Below are 19,466 nucleotides of genomic sequence, written 5' to 3'. Positions count from 1 at the left end.
TATTCATTACTAAGTAATGCACGATACTGAGACGCGTGTTAGACCCTCCAGAGAGGCCAAAACAGAGTTACGGGGTCCGGCCCTCCAGAATTCCCGAAACAGAGATATGTGTCCTACTCTCCAGAACGCCTGAAACATAATAACTGTCACAGCTGAAGGATTTCGTCTCCCAGGCATACCAAAACGACCCGAAGGTGTCCGAAGCACTTCGGTAGTAATATCGTTACTCTTATGTTTCTCAAAACTAGTGAAATTTAATAAACAAAAACGACAGACTCGTAGGGTAAACATGAGAGATTGTTGTACTCAAAATTGGGTTCAATACAATGGAAAATGTATAAATAATTAATGAGAGAAGTTAGGGGTTTTGACTCCTAGCACCCGAACGTGCCGACAAATCAGAAGCACGTTCAGTACAGTTGGCGGACTTCAAATGGTTCAAATGGCTCTGAGCACTATGGGACTCAACTGCTGAGGTCATAAGTCCCCTAGAACTTAGAACTACTTAAACCTAACTAACCTAAGGACAACACACACATCCATACCCGAGGCAGGATTCGAACCTGCGACCGTAGCGGTCGCGCGGTTCCAGACTGTAGCGCCAGAACCGCTCGGCCACCAGCGGCCGGCAGTTGGCGGACTCTCCCACGGGACTGGTACATACTGATACATCTGTCGCTTGTACCTCACTCCACATTTGTACCATATGCTACTTCACGTGTATGAAGCTGCATTAAGGCGAGCTTCTAGCGAAATAAAACATTGTCGTCCACGGCCAGGCCATCCATTTCGGGATGCTATTGCCCACAAAGCACCGTCACATAGGTGCTGCTTTATGGCAGGGTGCAAGGTCATGCTGATACAGTCATCTTATGCGAACGATTACTTTTCTATCCTCTTCCACACACAGTACACAATGTTATCAAAAGTGTCCATACCCTCCCGCAGTTTGCACTTTCTTCAGCGCAATGAAGGGTCAACATCCTAACCGTGAAAAACACCCCTGTATTGTAACACCACCTCCTTCGTACTTCAGTGATGTTCTCCAGGCATTCGCCAAACCCAAACGCTTCCGTCGTCATGCCGCAGGACATAGCGGATTCATTACTGCGAATCCCTCGATTCCATTCATCCATTGCCTAGTGCCGTCGCTCTTTAGTGTGTGGACATACAAGGTGAGGATGTGGGTCTCGCGGGAAGCATGCGCGAGAAGGCGTGCGCGAGATAGTCCCTGGCTGTCGCACTATCCTCTGTGCCCTGGGTTCAGGTCAGACCCTGTATAAATTACGTACCCTTTTTGGTTATTATTCCTGCTCTGCCATGTAAGCAGCAGATCCCGGGTTCGAGTCCCAGTCGGGGCACACATTTTCACCTGTCCCCGTTGATATATATCAACGCCCGTCAGCAGCTGAAGGTATTACTATGTAGTTCTAATTTCGTTCTAGACGGCTGCAGGTCACCATGTTCGACATGTCCGAAAGAACAGACACCATATCCATATAAGTATATGTCCCATAAATGTTCGATGGGATTCATATCGGACGATCTGGGTGGCCAAATCATTCATTCGAACTGTCCTCAAACCGATGGCGATTAATTGTGGACTGATGGCGTGAAGCATTGTCATCCATAAAAATCCGTTCGTTGTTTGGGAATATGAAGTCCATGAATGACCGAAAATGGTCTCCAAGTAGCCGAATATAGCCAATTTTAATCAGTGATCTGTTCAGCTGGACCAGAGAAACGTGTCCACTACATGTAAACACAGCCCACACCTTTATGGAGCCACCGCCAGCTTAAATGGTGACTCGTAGACAACTTGGGCCCATGGCTTCGTGGGATCTGCGCCAACCTCGAACCCTGTCATCAGCTCTTACCAACTGAAACCGGGACTCATCTTACAGACCACGGGTTCCTAGTCATCTAGGGACCAAACGATATGGTCACGATCCTAGGAGAAGCGCAGCATGCGACGTCGTGCTGTTGGCAAAGACACCCGCGTCGGTCGTCCTGTGCCATAGCCGATTAACGGCAAATTTTGCGGCACTGTCCTAACGGATACGTCAGTCGTACGTCCCACACTGATTTCTGCGGTTATTTCACGCAGTGTTGCTTGTCTGTTATCACTGACAAATCTACGCAAACGATGCAGCAATTGGTCGTTAAGTGAAGATCGTCGGCCACTGCGTTGTCTGTGGTCAGAGGCAGTGCCTGAAATTTTATATTCTCGGTACAGTCTTGACACTGTGGATTTCGGAATATTGAATTCCCTAACGATTTTCGTAATGGAATGTCCCATGCCTTTAGCTCCAACTACATTCACCGTCAAAGCCTATTAATTCCCTTCGTGCGGTCACAATCACGTCGGAAGACTTTTCACATGTATCACCTGATTAAAAATGACTGCTCCGCCAATGCACTGCTCTTTTTATACCTTGTGTACGCGGTCGTACCGCCATCTGTATACGTGCATACCGCTATCCGATGAATTTTTGTCAACTATGTTCTTGTAAACTTTATTTGAGATGCTCTTCTTTTTATTTCTTTTTCTTTCCTCCACTGGTCGTGTAATATTATTGGCTTCGATCGGTTTGTATTACCTGGGTTCACAAATTAGCGGGTTATTAGTAGGAGGTCGCAAGCTATTATCCATTTACAAAGATATTCGTCTCCGAAGGTGAATACTAATGTAGAGTACTTATTCCCTCATGCGATCATGGAGTGTGTTATGGATGTTCGTGATGAGTGCATGCGGAGGGCTTTATTAGATTGTTTTGTTTCTGTAGATTGTTACGTAATGAAGAGTAAGCTACAAACCACCAGACACACACAAATGCAGTTTGATCGAGTGTTTCTATAAATATTGTAAACTAAAATCCCCAGCTCGTATTTCCTTCTGTATGTCAAGGCGAAACTCAGCAACTACTGTAGGGATTTTGATATGTTTTTCACTAATGGACCGATTCACGAGAAAGGAGTATATATTTTATTACCACTTCGACTAACAAGTCGTCCGGCTGTAGAAACTTAGTCGTACAAGTGCGAAGCCGAGGCAGGTCGCTAATGAAACACTATACATCCACTTAACGTAGTTGAATGAAATTTAAGCCGAGAAATTTCATTTACCTAGCGGCCGTAGGACAGTCTGCTCAGTGAATCGCCGATTCATAAACAAAATTGGAAATTGGATTGGTCTATCTCTTTCGTGTACAAAAATATCCGCTGGAAGTAAAATCTTACACAAGGACTTGTTTTTGGCACCCGAGAAGCGCGGTTTGTATGTGATGCATGTGGTTTAGGGAGAGATTGGGGACCTGTGCCAGCCAGATTCACAGTATAGATATCTCCAAAAATGCCTCTGAGCACTATGGGACTTAACATCTGAGGTCATCAGTCTCCTAGAACTTAGAACTACTTAAACCTAACTAAGGACATCACACACATCCATGCCCGAGGCAGGATTCGAACCTGCGACCGTAGCAGTCGCGCGGTTCCGGACTGAAGTATAGAACTCTCACATTTTATGGCTAGGAAGAGGCAAAGATTACATTCAGTTGAATTCCGCGCTGCCTATGCCTACGGTGGAATCCAGCACCGTGGTCACTGTCTCCAGTAAGATACCTTAAACGCGGGTCACGTTTGACGGCGAGGTCGCTAGGCAGTGGAGGAGGTGGGGGGAGGTGGGGGGCAGGGGGGAGCATTAGCGGAGCTGGTCTGGTAATCTGGTCACGTGGCCTGGAGTACCTTAGCCTGGCCTAGCCCAGCCCAGCCTTCCTGGTCGACGGCACTGGCGAAGCGAGCCGGCAGGCCAACACGTGACTGCGCTGCTGACTCACAACAACAGTGTTTCAACTGTGAGTCAGCAAGCGCCGTACCAGGATACCTGGAGTTTCTGACCCACCGCAAAAATTTCATTAAAATGTCTACTTTCAAATTATTCATTTCCTTCGCGAGCTCTGAGTCGCAAGTACGTTGCAAAGACATCCTGTACTAGGTGATCGATTACTTAATGTATCACAGTGTTTAACTGCCTATGGTGGCAGTATGATGCTATCGACAACTCCCTGGCTTTCCACAGGTCCTGTTGTAGTAACCGAAGGCACCATGATAGCTACGAACTATAGCTCCAAGTTTCAAACATCTGTGATGTATGTATGCAGCATGAAGCGAAAAATGAAAACATGGGCGAAGCCCAGGATTCGAACCCGGGTCGCCTGCTCACAAGGCAGATGCGACCACTGCGCCACTCCGTCAGAGGGGCTTTACACAGGTCACGGACTACCCTAGCAAGCCTCCCTCGTCAATTCAAATTCCCATTCATGCCTCGGCCCACTTGGTATTACCGCTAAACTCTAACGCCATTGCAGAGGCTCTTCAAATGTATTAGCCCTAGCATCAAACGAAACCGAAGATCCTGACTGAAACCCAAGCATAGATTCTTTTTAATAAAATGAAACTATATGGTCTTGCGGTAGCCTTCTAGCTTCCCGCGCACGGGGTCCCGGGTTCGATTCCCGGCGGGGTTGTTGTGTCGTCTTCATCATCATCATCATTCATCTCCATTACGGTCGGAGGAAGGAAATGACAAACCACCTCCGCTAGAACCTTGCCTAGTACAGCGGTGCGGATCTCCCGCACCGTCCCCTACGCTCCTCGGAGTATGGACCTCATCATCAACATCATGGTTCCAGAGACCTCTTCCAGTCTCAAGCATCTATGATATATACATAATAGATGTTTGAGACTCGAGAAGGTCTCTGGAGCCACATAATTGCATTATTACATTGCAGAGCCAAAGAAACTTGTGTACCTGCCTAATATCATGTACAGACCCCGCGAGCACGCAGAAGTGCCGAAACGCAACGTGGCATGGACTCGATTAATGTCTGAAGTAGTTCTGGAGGGAACTGACACCATTAATCCTGCAGGGCTCTCCATAAATCCGTAAGAGTACGAGGGGCTGGAGATCTCTTCTGAACAGCACGTTGCAAGGCATTCCAGGTTTCCTCAATAATGTTCACGTCTGGGGGGTTTGGTGGCCAGCAGAAGTGTTTAAACACAGAAAAGTGTTTCTGGAGCAACTCTGTGCAATTATGGACGTGTAGCGTGTCGCGTTGTCCTCATGGAATTGCCCAAGTCAGTCGGAATGCGCAATGGACATGAATGGATAAAGGTGATCAGAATTCTTACGTACGTGTCACCTGTCAGAGACGTATCTCGTTGTATGAGTCCCATATCACTCCAACTGCACAGCCTCACACCATTACAGAGCCTCCACCAGCTTGAACAGTTCCCTGCTGACATGGAGCGTCAAGGGTTCATAAGGCTGTCTCTATATCCATACACGTCGATCCGCTCGATGCAATTTCTAACGAGACTCGTCCGACCAGGAAACGTGTTCCCAGGCACCAACAGTCCAGTGTCGGTGCTGACGGGCCCAGGCGAGACGTCAAGGTTTGTGTCGTGAAGTCATCAATGGGAAACGAGTGGGCCTTCTGCTCCGAAAGTACATATCGATGATTGTTGAATGGTTCGCACGCTGACACTTGTTGATACTCCAGCATTGAAATCTGCAGAAATTAGCGGAAGGGTCGTACTTCTGTCACGTTTAACGCTCCTCTTCAGTCGGCATTGATCCCGTTCTTGCAGGGACTTTTTCTGGTCAAAGCAATGTCGAAGATTTGTTGTTTTACCGGATTCCCGATATTCATGGTACACTCGTGAAATGGTTGTACGGCAAAATCCCCACTTCATCGCTACCTAGGAGAGGCTGTGTCCCATCGCTCGTGCGCCGACTATAACACCACGTTCAAACTCACTTAAATCTTGACAACCTGCCATTTTAGAAGCAGTAACCGATCTAACAACTGCGCCAGACACTTGTCTTATGTAGGCGTTGCAGACCGCAGCGCGTATTTTGCCTGTTTACATATCTCTGTATTTGAATACGCATGCCTATACCAGTTTATTTGGCTCTTCAGTGTACATCAAGATGTTTGGGTACTTGAAAAGGTCCCTGGAGCATACAGTTTCGTATGATTAAAATCACTTATGCCTGTGTTTCAGGCAGCATCGCCCGTTTCGTTCGATGGTGAGGTGCTATTCCACTGCAGTTGGAGAGCCTCTGCAATGCTGTTCAAGTTTAACGGTTAATACCAAGTGGGCTGAGGCGTGAATGGTAATTTGGATTGAGTAGGAAGCCGTGCTAGGGTAGTCCTTGCAGTCTTACAAAGCCACTATGGCGGGATACGTAGTCGTGAGCGCGTCTGCCTACGGAGCAGGACGCCTGGGTTCGAATCACAGCCTTGGTGCAAATTTTCATCCATCGCTTCAGTCAGCATATACACATCACAGTTGTTTGCTGTTTCCAAATGTCTACGGAACCACATAGTTTCATTTTATTAAAAAGAAATACTGATTCGTTTTGGGCCACGTCGCATCGTAACTGCTCTTTATCTTATCCTTCGAGGAAGGAAGTGACACTGTATCGAAGTCTATCTTAAATATTATTTCTCCATGTTTAACCAACAGCAGATGGCTCTGAGCACTATGGGACTTAACATCCGAGGTCATCAGTCCCCTAGAACATCCATGTCCGAGGCAGGATTCGAACCTGCGACCGTAGTGGTCTCGCGGTTCCAGACTGAAGCGCCTAGAACCGCTTGGCCACTCCGGCCGGCATAACCAATAGCATTTCATACTTATAATACACTACTCGTCATTAAAATTGCTACACCACGAAGATGACGTGCTACAGACGCGAAATTTAACCGACAGGAAAAGGATGCTGTGATAAGCAAATGATTAGCTTTTCAGAGCATTCACACAAGGTTGGCGCCGGTGGCGACACCTGCAACGTGCTGACATGAGGAAAGTTTCCAACCGATTTCTCATACACAAACAGCAGTTGACCGGCGTTGCCTGGTGAAACGTTGTTGTGATGCCTCGTCTAAGGAGGAGAAATGCGTACCTTCACGTTTCCGACTTTGATAAAGGTCTGATTGTAGCCTATCGCGATTGCGGTTTATCGTATCGCGACATTGCTGCTCGCGTTGGTCGAGATCCAATGACTGTTAGGAGAATATGGAATCGGTGGGTTCAGGAGGTTAATGCGGAACGCCGTGTTGGATCCCAACGGCCTCGTATCACTAGCAGTCGAGTTGGCAGGCATCTTATCCGCATAGCTGTAACGGATCGTGCAGCCACTTCTCGATCCCTGTGTCAACAGATGGAGACGTATGCAAGACAACAACCATCTGCACGAACAGTTCGACGACGTTTGCAGCAGCTCGGAGACCTTGGCTGCGGTTGCTCTTGACGCTGCATCACAGACAGGAGCGCCTGCGATGGTGTACTCAACGACCAGCCTGGGTGCACGAATGGCAAAACGTCCTTTTTACGGATGAATCCAGATTCTGTTTACAGCATCATGATGGTAACATCCGTGTTTGGCGACATCACGGTGAACGTACATTGGAAGCGTGAATTCGTCATCGCCAAACTGGCATATCACCCAGCGTAGTGTCCGCCCTGGTAGCTGAGTGGTCAGCGTGACAGACTGTCAATCCTAAGGGCCCGGGTTCGATTCCCGGCTGGGTCGGAAATTTTCTCCGCTCAGGCACTGGGTGTTGTGTTGTCCTAATCATCATCATTTCATCCCCATCGACACGCAGGTCGCCGAAGTGGCGTCAAATCGAAAGACCTGCACCAGGTGAACGCTCTACCCGACGGGAGGCCCTAGCCACACGACATTTCCATTTACCCAGCGTAGTGGTATGGGGTGACATTGGTTACACGTCTCGGTCACCTCTTGTTCGCATTGACAGCACTTTGAACAGTGTACGTTACATTTCAGAGGTGTTACGACCCGTGGCTCTACCCTTCATTCGATCCCTGCGAAACCCTACATTTCAGCGGGATAATGCACGACCACATATTGCAGGTCCTGTACGGGCCTTTCTGGATACAGAAAATGTTCGACTGCTGCCCTGTCCAGCACATTCTCCAGATCTCTCACAAACTGAAAATGTCTTGTCAATGGTGGCTGAGCAACTGGCTCGTCACAATATGCCAGTCTCTACTCTTAATGAACTGTGGTATCGTGTTGAAGCTGCATGGGCAGCTGTACCTGTACACGCCATCCAAACTCTGTTTGACTCAATGCCCATGCGTTTGAAGGCCGTTATTACGGCCAGAGGTGGTTGTTCTGGGTACTATTCTCTCACGATCTATGCACCCAAATTGCTTGAAAATGTAATCACATGTCAGTTATAGTATAATATATTTGTCCAATGAATACCCGTCTATCATCTGCATTTCTTCTTGGTGTAGCAATTTTAATGACCAGTAGTGTATCTAGTTTACGTTCAGGCTATCATAGCCGGAGCTACGTTTAGGTTACACAGGTAGCTGAGAAGGAATCGACAGTAGACTTGTCGGAACAATCAGCACAGTACTTGATCAAGCTAATGGATGGAGATACAGACCTGCTAAATCATAATTTCGAGACGTGGAATTGAACCCCGCTCCTCTTAAATGCGAGATTCGTGTCCCAACCTGTTTCTTGCCTCACTCAGTAGATCACAGGTAGAGCTTTCTTAATATCTCAGTGTGCGAGGGATTTCAGTTCTCGTCCAGAACGCTGATGTGGGTAATCGCCGCAGTCTGCTGGCGCTCTATCACCAGCCTGTGAAGCGCCAAGACTCGGCGGCGACCGCACACGTCGCTAGCTGCGCCTTCTGGAAGCTTCGGCGTCCTTGGCCGGAGGCAGAATTCTTAAGGAGGCCACCGTGCGGCTGAAGGACGCTACCAGGTTGTCTGTTAGCATCTGTTAACACTGCAGTGGCTCGGGTATTCCTGTTCTTGCGGCGGCGATGGACCAGCAGTATTTCGACCCTATTTCCATCACGCCAGTCCACTGTTTCTCGACTGAGTACTGCCTTGTATGCCCCCTTCGAGAGGCTTACACTGAATGATGTAACTGGTAGTTTCGACTGGATACTCGTAGTCGACATTACTGACTACAAGAGTATGGGAAACTGTCAGGTAACTACCGAAGCATTTTCATAATAGTTTACGTGCCTCCTCTGAAGGTACGAGAGAACGCAAAAGTAATTTAAGTTCTCGTACGTGGAAGAGCAACATTTATTCCTTCAGGAAATTCTTTCTTAGACATTTTTCACGCTTTCGCAAGTGTGGAAGCTACGATTTATTGATATATAAAGATAGTATAGAATTTCCGATGCATTACCAACAATGGCTAGTATTACAGTCACTGATATGCACCGAGTCGAGATGCAGCTCAGTTTTATTGACGATAAGCGTCAACACCACATCTTCAACCCCAAAAAGCGTAACAATATGAAGTGTGCCGTAAAATAATGTAACTGATAATACAGTGTTTAGAGCATTAGCGAATACCATGAACCCATTTGGTAAGTCTACTGAGATATTACAGATTTCGGACTACCAACAATCCACCTTCACTTTCAGTAACGGTAAAATAAACCACTGAGATACACAACCCTGGTAAGTTGACTTGATGTAAAAGTTAAACATAACGATCCTTGTATCAAATTCAGATCTGAACATTAAAAAGTGCAAGCAAGAATCGCAAATAAGAAATTTTTACTTGTTATGCGTACGCAGTAGAGCAGAAAGAGTATATGAATAAGTTTGTAGGTGGTTTCGGATTATAAATGGTGCGAAATTTTGTAAACGGAGCTGCCGCCTCTGGCAGTGGTTGGGTATTGAGTCCAACTGAACTTAGATGACAGATTGTCATTCCGTGGTGCTTCAGCTCTGTTCCACATCGAACTGGCTTGTGAGTCGTGACGTGACAGTCTCTTGACAAACCACTGCTCAGTGTTTTCAGTGGGTAAGAGATCTGGAGAAAGACTTGCCCATAAGATCACTAGAACACTCACTACACGAAGATAGTCCAGGACAGCACATGCAACAAGTGGTCTTGCGTTATCTTGTTGAAAGATGAGGTCATGCAAACTTTGAAGATGAGCCATAGCAACCGATTCAACACATTAGAAACGTAACAGATGCTGTCCAGTTACGGGCTATGCGAGCCAAAGGATATCGTTTACGGTATGTTGATAGTTTTTACTTTGAATGAAGCACAATTTTTGTGCCCTAAGAGTTTCGCTATTATTCCTTGCGACGCATCTTCAGTGCCCTGTAATACATACACAGATTTATTTATACTGTTGTTTACATTTAGGACGTTGTATATATTGGTTACAAATATTTCTGACACTTTTTTGTTTTTCTATGATGAGGCAATAATTTAAAGTTCAATTTGCAGATTTCCTGGATGTTAATCCATATGTAGTGCTCTTGTTCCTGTGTTACCACTGTTCTTCTTCTTCTAACTACCATTTCAAAATTCGTTTCAGATTTCACAGCAGTAGGGTCTTAACACTCGTTTTGTTGTTATGTTTTGGTTGGTGTTGCCGACTGTCGAATGGTATTTCGAACTATCGAATATTATTGCCAATTATTGACCGTATTTTTGTGATATCTGTGATCTGTTTGTGTTTTGTGCGTGCGCGCGTGTGTGTGTGTGTCTGTGTGTGTGCGTGTGTGTGAGAGAGAGAGAGAGAGGAAAGAGAGAGAGAGACAGAGAGAGAGAGAGAGAGGGAGAGAGAGAGAGAGAGAGATAATATGAAGGGCTTATTTCAATAGTGGGTCAAGTCCATTTTGTTCATTCTGAGATACAGAGTCCTAAAGTTAAATGAGCGCTGAAAAATTTGCAGTTGAGATACCAGAAATATTTAAGTATATATACTTGCAGTATGTATACTTGAATATTTCTGGCGTCTCAACTGCAGATTTTTCAGCGCTCATTTAACTTTAGGACTTTGTATCTCAGAATGAACAAAAATGGACTTGTACCACTATTGAAGTAAGCCCTTCATATGTGTGCATGTACAGGTGGAATGGTTTCCTTCGTTAATTTTGCTAGAGAGCCTGTGTTGATGTGTGTCTGCTCGTTTATCACATGTTTGTCCTCTGCAATCGCTTTCTGGATGTGATAGTTTTCATACATTTGTATATGGTATTTGTTGTGGTTGTTTATTCTGATTAATTGTTTTCATATCTTGTTCCGTATTTATAGAATGTTGGTTGTGATGTTTTAATTGCTCTGCAAATGTGGAATGGTTTGTTTCATACTTAGAAAGCGTAATGAGTTCATTGTTCCGCGTTTCAAAAATTCCTGCCTGTCATGCCTTTCACACGGTCCCGAACTAAATGTTATTAACATACCATAATATCTCTCTGACGCTAGTCGCGTGGAGCCACTGAGATTCCACATGGCGCTGTGTATGGTCCTCCTGAAACCATCGATTCCATATTGGCAGGAGGCGACCGATCCCCACCAAAGCGAGCAGCAGAATCGCAGAACCATAAACCACAGTCTCGACTGGGCACGATTCTGCTGCTGTCGAATATTGAGAAGTGCAAGTAGACTTTTCTTGATTTTACACAACGTTAACACGGTCTTGTCACAAACAATCCATATTCAGATACGTTCTGTGTGTGAGAAACCAGCTATATAATTTAGTTTCCTGCCTACTTCATGCAGCTGCGCTGAAATGCTAATAATTTACATATCCACTTGTATACTATACTTCACGCCAGTTAGACATTTCTTGAGTACAACATTTCGTTGATAGGCAACACCAACTTTATTTAAATTCCTTAAAGTATCTATTAATGGTTCTGTCAACAGTTGTAGTATTTATTAGACGAGTAGTTTAGAACCTTACAAGTACCTTTTCATGCCTGATCTACTGAGGTTGCACTGACAGTGCCTGATCTTAATAATGAACATTGAGTGGTAACACATGCTCTATAAATGTTTGCAAGATGACTGCCACAATCCACACATACTTGTTACCAAGCCAAAATCAAAATGGAGGTCAGCATAGCCAACAGCACCAAGAAACTTTCGATGATTGGTGCTGTTATGTTGACCTCCAATTTGATTTTGACGTGGGAACAGGCACGTGTGGATTGAGGCATTCATCCTACAAACATTTACACAGAATGTGTTGCCACCCAATGTTTGTTATTAAGATCAGGCACTGTCAGTGCAGCCTCCGTAGATCAATGAATCTGTAAGGTTCGAAACTAGTCGCCTAATAAATACAGGAAATGTTGACAGGACCATTAATAAACGCTTTAAAGAATTAGACGTTTGCTGCATACTTCCTCTGTGGGGTTGCCATTTTAACGGGCGCTTGAGTATGAGCCACTTGGCAGTGAGGAGAGGGGTAGTATTTCGGGTGGTACTCACATGGTGCCCTTGGCGACGGTCATGTTGAGGTTGGTGAGCACGTGGTTGGGGTTCTTGTTGGAGCCGTAGTGCTTGAAGGCGTGCCGCACGCAGACCGCCTGCTGCCTGCGCGCCCACACACTCGACTGCTGCGACATCAGCTGCGGCCGCGCCGGCGGGCCCGCCTCCGCGCTGCTGTTCACCTCCCTGCGGGCACAGGCAGAAGGAACCACACCGTTAGGATCGTATTACAGCGGCTGCACTCACCACACACTTGTACTCTACTTCTGAAAGCGTGCAGCCTCCATGGTACATGATGGAAGGTGTACGAAATTTTGAGGAAGGTAAGGGTAAGCTTTACCGAAAGGCACGTAATACCGGGTGATCAAAAAGTCAGTATAAATTTGAAAACTGAATAAATCACGGAATAATGTAGATAGAGAGGTAAAAATTTACACACATGCTTGGAATGACATGGGGTTTTATTAGAACCAAAACAATACAAAAGTTCAAAAAATGTCACACAAATGGCGCTTCATCTGATCAGAATAGAAACAATTAGCATAACAAAAAAAGACAAAGCTCTTTAGAGGAAATGCTCAATATGTCCACCATCATTCCTCAACAATAGCTGTAGTCGAGGAATAATGTTGTGAACAGCACTGTAAAGTATGTCCGGAGTTATGGTGAGGCATTGGCGTCGGATGTTGTCTTTCAGCATCCCTAGAGATGTCGGTCGATCACGATACACTTGCGACTTCAGGTAACCCCAAAGCCAATAATTGCACGGACTGAGGTCTGGGGACCTGAGAGGCCAAGCATGACGAAACTGGCGGCTGAGCACACGATCATCACCAAACGACGCGCGCAAGAGATCTTTCACGCGTCTAGCAATATGAAGCGGAGCGCCATCCTGCATTTTGGTTCTAATGAAACCCCATGTCATTTCAAGCATGTGTGTCAATTTGCACCTCACTATCTACATTATTCCGTGGTTTATTAAGTTTTCAAATTTATATTGACTTTTTGATCACCCGGTATACAATATGTACGAGAACCAAGACTTGGAAACCAAGAACGAAGTGCGCGAACTAAAAAGTGTGTAAGATTTGGATGTAGTCCTTCTCCCCTACTGTTCATTCTATGACAGAAATAAAAGAAATGTTCAAGAGTGTGATTCAAATTCAAGATGAAAGGATACAAATGGTAGGATTCGCTGGTGACATTGCTATCCTCAGTTAAAATGAAGAAGACTTACAGGATCTGTTGAATGGGACGAACACTCTAATGAATACAGATTACAGATTGATTGTAAATTGAAAAAAAAAAAAACGAAAGTAATGAGAAACAGTAGATAGATGATCTAACATCAGGATTGGTAATCACGGAATGGATGAAGTTAACGAATTCTGCTACATAGGTAGTAAAAGAACCCATTTTGGGTGGAGCAAGGACGAAATAAACACCAGACTAGCACTGAGCGTTCCTGGTCAAGGGAAGCTTACTAGCATCAGTCATAGGTCTTAATTTGAGGAAGAAATTTCTGAGACTGTATGTTTGGAGCACAGCATTCTGAGGTAGTGAAATACGAACTGTGGGAAAACCGTAACGGAAGGGAATCGAACCATTTGATACGTGGTGCTACAGGAAAACGTTGAAAATTAGGTCGACTGACAAAGCAAGGAATGAGGAGGCGCTCCGCAAAATTAGTGAGGAAAGGAATATACGGAAAATGCTAACAAAAAGAAGGGACAAGGTGATAGGACATGTTTTAAGACATCGGGGATAACATCATCAGTAGTACTAGATGGAGCTGCAGAGGGTAAAAACTATAGAGGAATATAGATATTGGAGTACGTCCAGCATATAATTGAGGACGTAGGCTATAAATGCTACTCTGAAATGAAACGTTTGACATAGGAGAGGGATATGTGGCTGGCTGCATCAAACCAGTCAGAAGACTGACAAGTCAAAAAAAAAAAAAAAAAAAAAAAAACAATAGTTACATTTTGGAGGGCACTGACTTTCTGTTGGAAGAATGCTGTTTACAACATTCTCTTACTTTGGTGATAGTAGTCTCCAGAACAAAAATGTCTGAGAAGTAGCAGAATAGGTTTTTACCTCACCTAGAATCATTTCTTCTTGACAAATCTTATTCCATAAATGAATTTTTATTCAAAACCAGTAGCTTGTAAAAGAAGCATATTTCTGTGTATAGTTGCAGGAATAAGACTGAAAGACATATGTGTTCTTTATGTCAAATGGATCTGTAAACTAACTCGTTTCACATCATTTCGCAGATTTCATATATATATATATATATATATATATATATATATCTGCGAACATGTAACAGACCCACCATGTAAGGTTCGTGTATACCTACACGTAATACATGCATTTTGTATTATTTGTTCTTTCATTTTTATATTTTTATTGGCATTTTTTCATTCAGAGTCTGTCTGGCTATCGATGGCAGATCAAATGATATTTAGTTGACTACAGAACAAGTCACGTATACTGCTGATCGTCATAGGTGTAGTGTTAGAGCTTCCTGCATTCATAGTTCGTGGCAGGCCACGGTAAGTAGTGGCTGTGAAAGAAGGTTGTGTTGTTATGATTTGGTCAGCTGAACAGAGCATGAGTGAATCGAATAGCAAAAGTTCGCGAAGGCAAAAGATACGCTATCTAGAATGTCACGGTGACAAATTTTAGTTGTACTACATGTGGTGATGGATGACAAATAATCAAATAAAAGAATGTTCATGATCCTCAATATCAGAGTTCTTATATTAGACCCTTCTTTATTTAATTCACCATGGAACAACCTTTTCTATGTGTGTATGTATTTATTTATTTAGTAGGGGTAGGAATACTATTAAAAATACCCTGAAGACACTGGGAGCAGTGATTGACAGGAGTAGCTGCATACATAGAAGTCTGTACCATCACTGTATTTAGAGCGTCTACGTACTCGTAAAGGATAGCAGACGTAACACGTGGACTTGGAGTTCACAGAAATGATGCATGTAATTTAATTTGAAACCACTTTTATTCATATATTTAAAGAAGATGTTGTTTGCATATAGCACTGAAAGCTATGGCTGGTAGCGGCTAGAAACAAGTGAACATCGGAATGAAGTCATATGCCGACTTCTGTAGAAACAGCTATTCCAACCTGCCATCTTGCCGAGAGTGAATGATTGTACTGTGGATCTAAAGGGATATCGTAACTCCTTGTGAAACACATAGACAATGTACGATAAAGGATAATTATCACTTACCAGTGGACAGACGTTAAAGGAAATTTGAAACATACGTGAAGAAAAAACTGGCTACGACTAAATAACCTAAAAGAAAAGTGAGTGGAATGACGCTCTATTCGAGTATCGTTTTGTAATGCTGCTATAAGTAAGAGCAATTTACGTATTGCGATAAACTATATGCCTCGTAAAGAATAAAATTTGTCTCTAAAGATAGTCATATATACCGCTAACTCGAACATAACTGTAGTAGAAAACTACAATACAATAGGAATTAATCCAGTAGTTGACTACCACACAAAACAAGCCGTGTGAACTTCTCCATGACTATGAAAACAAGCGAAATCATATCAGTTTCAAAATTTAGTGGAAATCTTACTTTATTTCTGTTTTCAGGATCCAGTCTTCAATCCTTTTGCTTTAAATGTGGATGTAAAGATATAAACCCGGACCGGAAGTCAAGTTAAAGCAGAACTGCAAGTACCGTGGTTTACAATAAGACTTACTGTGTATTTTACATGAAGTTCTTGGAAGTAAATGAGCCAGGCAGCCGGAAGAAATCCACTCTACATTGGATTATTTTGGATCACGGAAGAGAAGAAGCGAAATCTGTTAGATAAAATTTGTTACTGCCTTAAACCGGAGACTTATGGGATTCACCCTCCAGTCATTCAGTTTACTTTGCACGGTTCAAAAGAGGAATGAAGAGTGAGGGACGACGCTCAGAAATGCTCTCCATAATGCACTCTGCAGTTGGTTGTGGAATATTTGTGCAGATGCTGATGACAGACGTGTAAGGAAGAAACATTACAGATGGAACACGCGCTGGAAAAATAATAACATCATGGAACATTGTAATTTAACATTTTGAAAAGTGGCAGTCGCTTATGAATTTGACAACGAAAGAAAATCATCGTAATAATTTGTTGCAGCGCACGTCCTCAGTGTTTACTGTGCGCAGCGACCGCGAACACAGATAAACTGCACGTATGTAATTGCTTAAATGCTCCGCTACTAAAGAAACACGAGAGTAGATTGTGAACAGTTGCAGTAAGTATAATTGAAGCCGTAAACATAGATCATATCTCTGAAATACCTTGTGAATTAATGCCACCAACGCAATAATTTCCTTGCGATAATCAAAGAAACGGTAGGGATCAGATCTATACATATGTGTCAATTTTAGTTGGCATTTGAAAATGAATCTACAGGTATGCAAATTCATTGTGCTCTAAAAAAAAGTATTTTTATCTCTAAATATCGTAGTAAATACTAGTATCATTGTTACAATTAAATTTCCGAAGTTCTGTGAAGCTTTAAATAATCTAGTCCTATGGCAATAGATTATATGTCATTGCGTCTGTAGGTAATTATAAAGTTTGTGTAAAGATATGAAAAACTAACAGATTGCTTCACATAAAACTGTAATACGCCGCTCTCAGGTTGTACATTAACCTCACTTCTTCCTCATTTGTCCGTCTGATGGTACGCGTCAGCTTTCAGATTACCCATTTACCATGAGCACACAAGCATCCTATAACTCTGGACATGGGAGTCCTGTACCCTAGACACAGTTAGGTAAAGAGCGCGCTCTGTTCAGTGTAGTCTCCGTTAGTCAACAATCATAAAGCAATTATCCCCGTTTTCATTTCTCTGGTACAAATTAATGGTCCAGGCTTTACTTCCACTCTGTCACAAAAACATAGTACACGATGTCTAAGCAGACATATGCTACTAAGCACTATCAATCCAAAAAATTCCGAGTACAGTGGTGTTTGAAACTTAACACCAACCCTATATTAAAAGCAGAAATTTCGTGTTGTGTGGAGAGGAATACTTGTACGCCAATTTACCTTCCTTGTAATATCTCATGGGGAGATCTGAAACATTTATCTTGTTGGTACATGTATTCATGGCAGAATTTGGTGCTCAACCTGACAACATTGCTACTACTTTTCTTCTTGCCTCGTACGGGACAGAGGCATAATATCTGTCTCTTTCCCACCATACTGAAGCTACAAAACATTCTGTAAATACTGCAGCTCTAGTGTTATCCGTAAAATATTAATCGTATAGCCAACTAGCAAGCGAGAGACCACGATCTCTTGAAAGTAAGTGCGAGGCAAACGGTATTTATTGTTACATGTGTGCAAACGCCTACACGAGTAACGGTGCTGGTAAACACCAGAAATCATGTGGTTACTGGAAAGTAAACTGTCGTTTCGAAGTGAAGGTGGTGATTCATTCGAGAAAACTGGACTAAGATCTCAAGTCGAGCATATGCAGTATTTTACATACATCGTTTATTAAATTCATATACAGGGTGGGCAAAGTGATAGTGATCCGGAAAATATTTCATGCATCTTAAGACAGACAGCTTACATTGTCCTCCTCGGGGGAGTGAAATATGTAAATTGTGTTGCCTGCCTTAAAATGCATGAAATATTTTCCAGGCCGGTATCACTTGGCCCACCCTGTATATACCCCAACGCTGTGGAAGCCTTTTCCCCGCCGTATCCTTTCTTCAAGAAGTGCTAGTCCTGCAAGGTATGTGCAGCTTTCGCGAAGCTTGGGATGTAAGATATGAGGCATTAGCGGAACTGAAGTTGAGAGGGAGGCTTACGAGTCGTGTCTGAATAGCTCATCCACTTAGGGCAGTGACCGGGAAAGGATAGCTTTCCCGTTTAAATACCGATCTGATACACAGTTTTAAACTGGCGGTAAATTTCATAACATCTCACCCTCGCTGCAGTGTGAAACATTCCCAGATTACAACCCCCCCCCCCCCCCAGCTTTAATTTGCCAGGAAGTTTCACTTGCACTGTATTTCTTTTTAAAGAAATAAGGATCGAAAAAAATATTTATCCTTCTCACGTGATTCAAGATAAGAAGTTGACAGCTATTCGATTATTCTCTCTAGCACTGTACAATATTATGATAAACCGTAAAAACTGAAACCCATAGATCCATGAGGGTGGCTTCACTCTGTGACTTGACATTTCTGCAATATCCAAAGATAATTTCTAAATAAATTTTTTAGAGTGTCGGTAGCCACATGTTTCACGGTTGCCTGTAGGCGCTCGTCTGTGGGTCATCCATCGACGCTCATTTAGTGATTTCTCTGAAGTTTCATCTGCACAAGTGGCTACCATTGCCAAGGAGTCGCGCTTCGTTGCTGGTGGCGTACCGGAGTCGAGACTGGGGCCGGAGAATGTGCGTTTTTGGGCACCATCGTCTGAGGACATTACCTTTGTAATGTTGTCGTTCTCGAACTGCTACCTACAATGCCCGTCAGCCTCTGTGGGGGAATCGAGGCTCCATTTATCTTTACACTTTCACCATTTTCGTTCAAACAATTGTCTTATTAATGATTTTTAAAAAAATGTACAAAATGTGTGTGAAATCTTATGGGACTTAACTGCTAATGTCATCAGTCCCTAAGCTTACGCACTACTTAAGCTAAATTATCCCAAGGACAAACAGACACACCCATGCTCGAGGGAGGACTCGAACCTCTGCCGGGACCAGCCACACAGACTGTAGCGCCTTAGACCGCTCGGCTAATCCCTCGCGGCTATTATTGATTTCAAGAGCTTCGATGAACTAGCGGGGGTGGTATTTTTCTCCACAGTGACACCCTGTGTGCCAGCGAATTTCATTACATGGTCGTGCTCATATAGTGTGTGCTCCATCACAGTCGTTTTCTCCACCTGTTTCAAACACTGATTTGTACGATGGTCCAGATGTTGGTTTTTAATCTTGTAGTTCCATCATAGCCATTTCCAGATGTAAACGGTATCCACTATACTCCTCTAATCCTCTGGTCGGTTTGTACAAATTCTGTACGCAATACACGACGTTGTGCAATAAGCAACCGATTCAGTCCGTCACCCTGGGCATTTGTAGTAACAAGA

The 19,466-nt window shown here is 43.8% G+C and overlaps 1 protein-coding gene across 1 annotated transcript in view; it reads right to left on the bottom strand.

Moving 5' to 3' along the window:
* LOC126473177 (ABC transporter G family member 20) overlaps positions 1 to 19,466 on the bottom strand; it is a 406,331-nt gene that overhangs the window by 202,544 nt on the left and 184,321 nt on the right. The window contains exon 2 of the mRNA XM_050100065.1: positions 12,311 to 12,496. Coding sequence (XP_049956022.1) covers positions 12,311 to 12,496 — 186 coding nt within the window. The remainder of the gene's footprint in view (positions 1 to 12,310; positions 12,497 to 19,466) is intronic.

Source organism: Schistocerca serialis, chromosome 4 (assembly GCF_023864345.2).
Source record: "Schistocerca serialis cubense isolate TAMUIC-IGC-003099 chromosome 4, iqSchSeri2.2, whole genome shotgun sequence".
In the NCBI taxonomy this organism is placed as follows: domain Eukaryota; kingdom Metazoa; phylum Arthropoda; class Insecta; order Orthoptera; family Acrididae; genus Schistocerca; species Schistocerca serialis.
The sequence above is the reverse complement of the archived record's forward strand: the minus strand, read 5'-3'. Positions and strand labels throughout refer to the sequence as shown.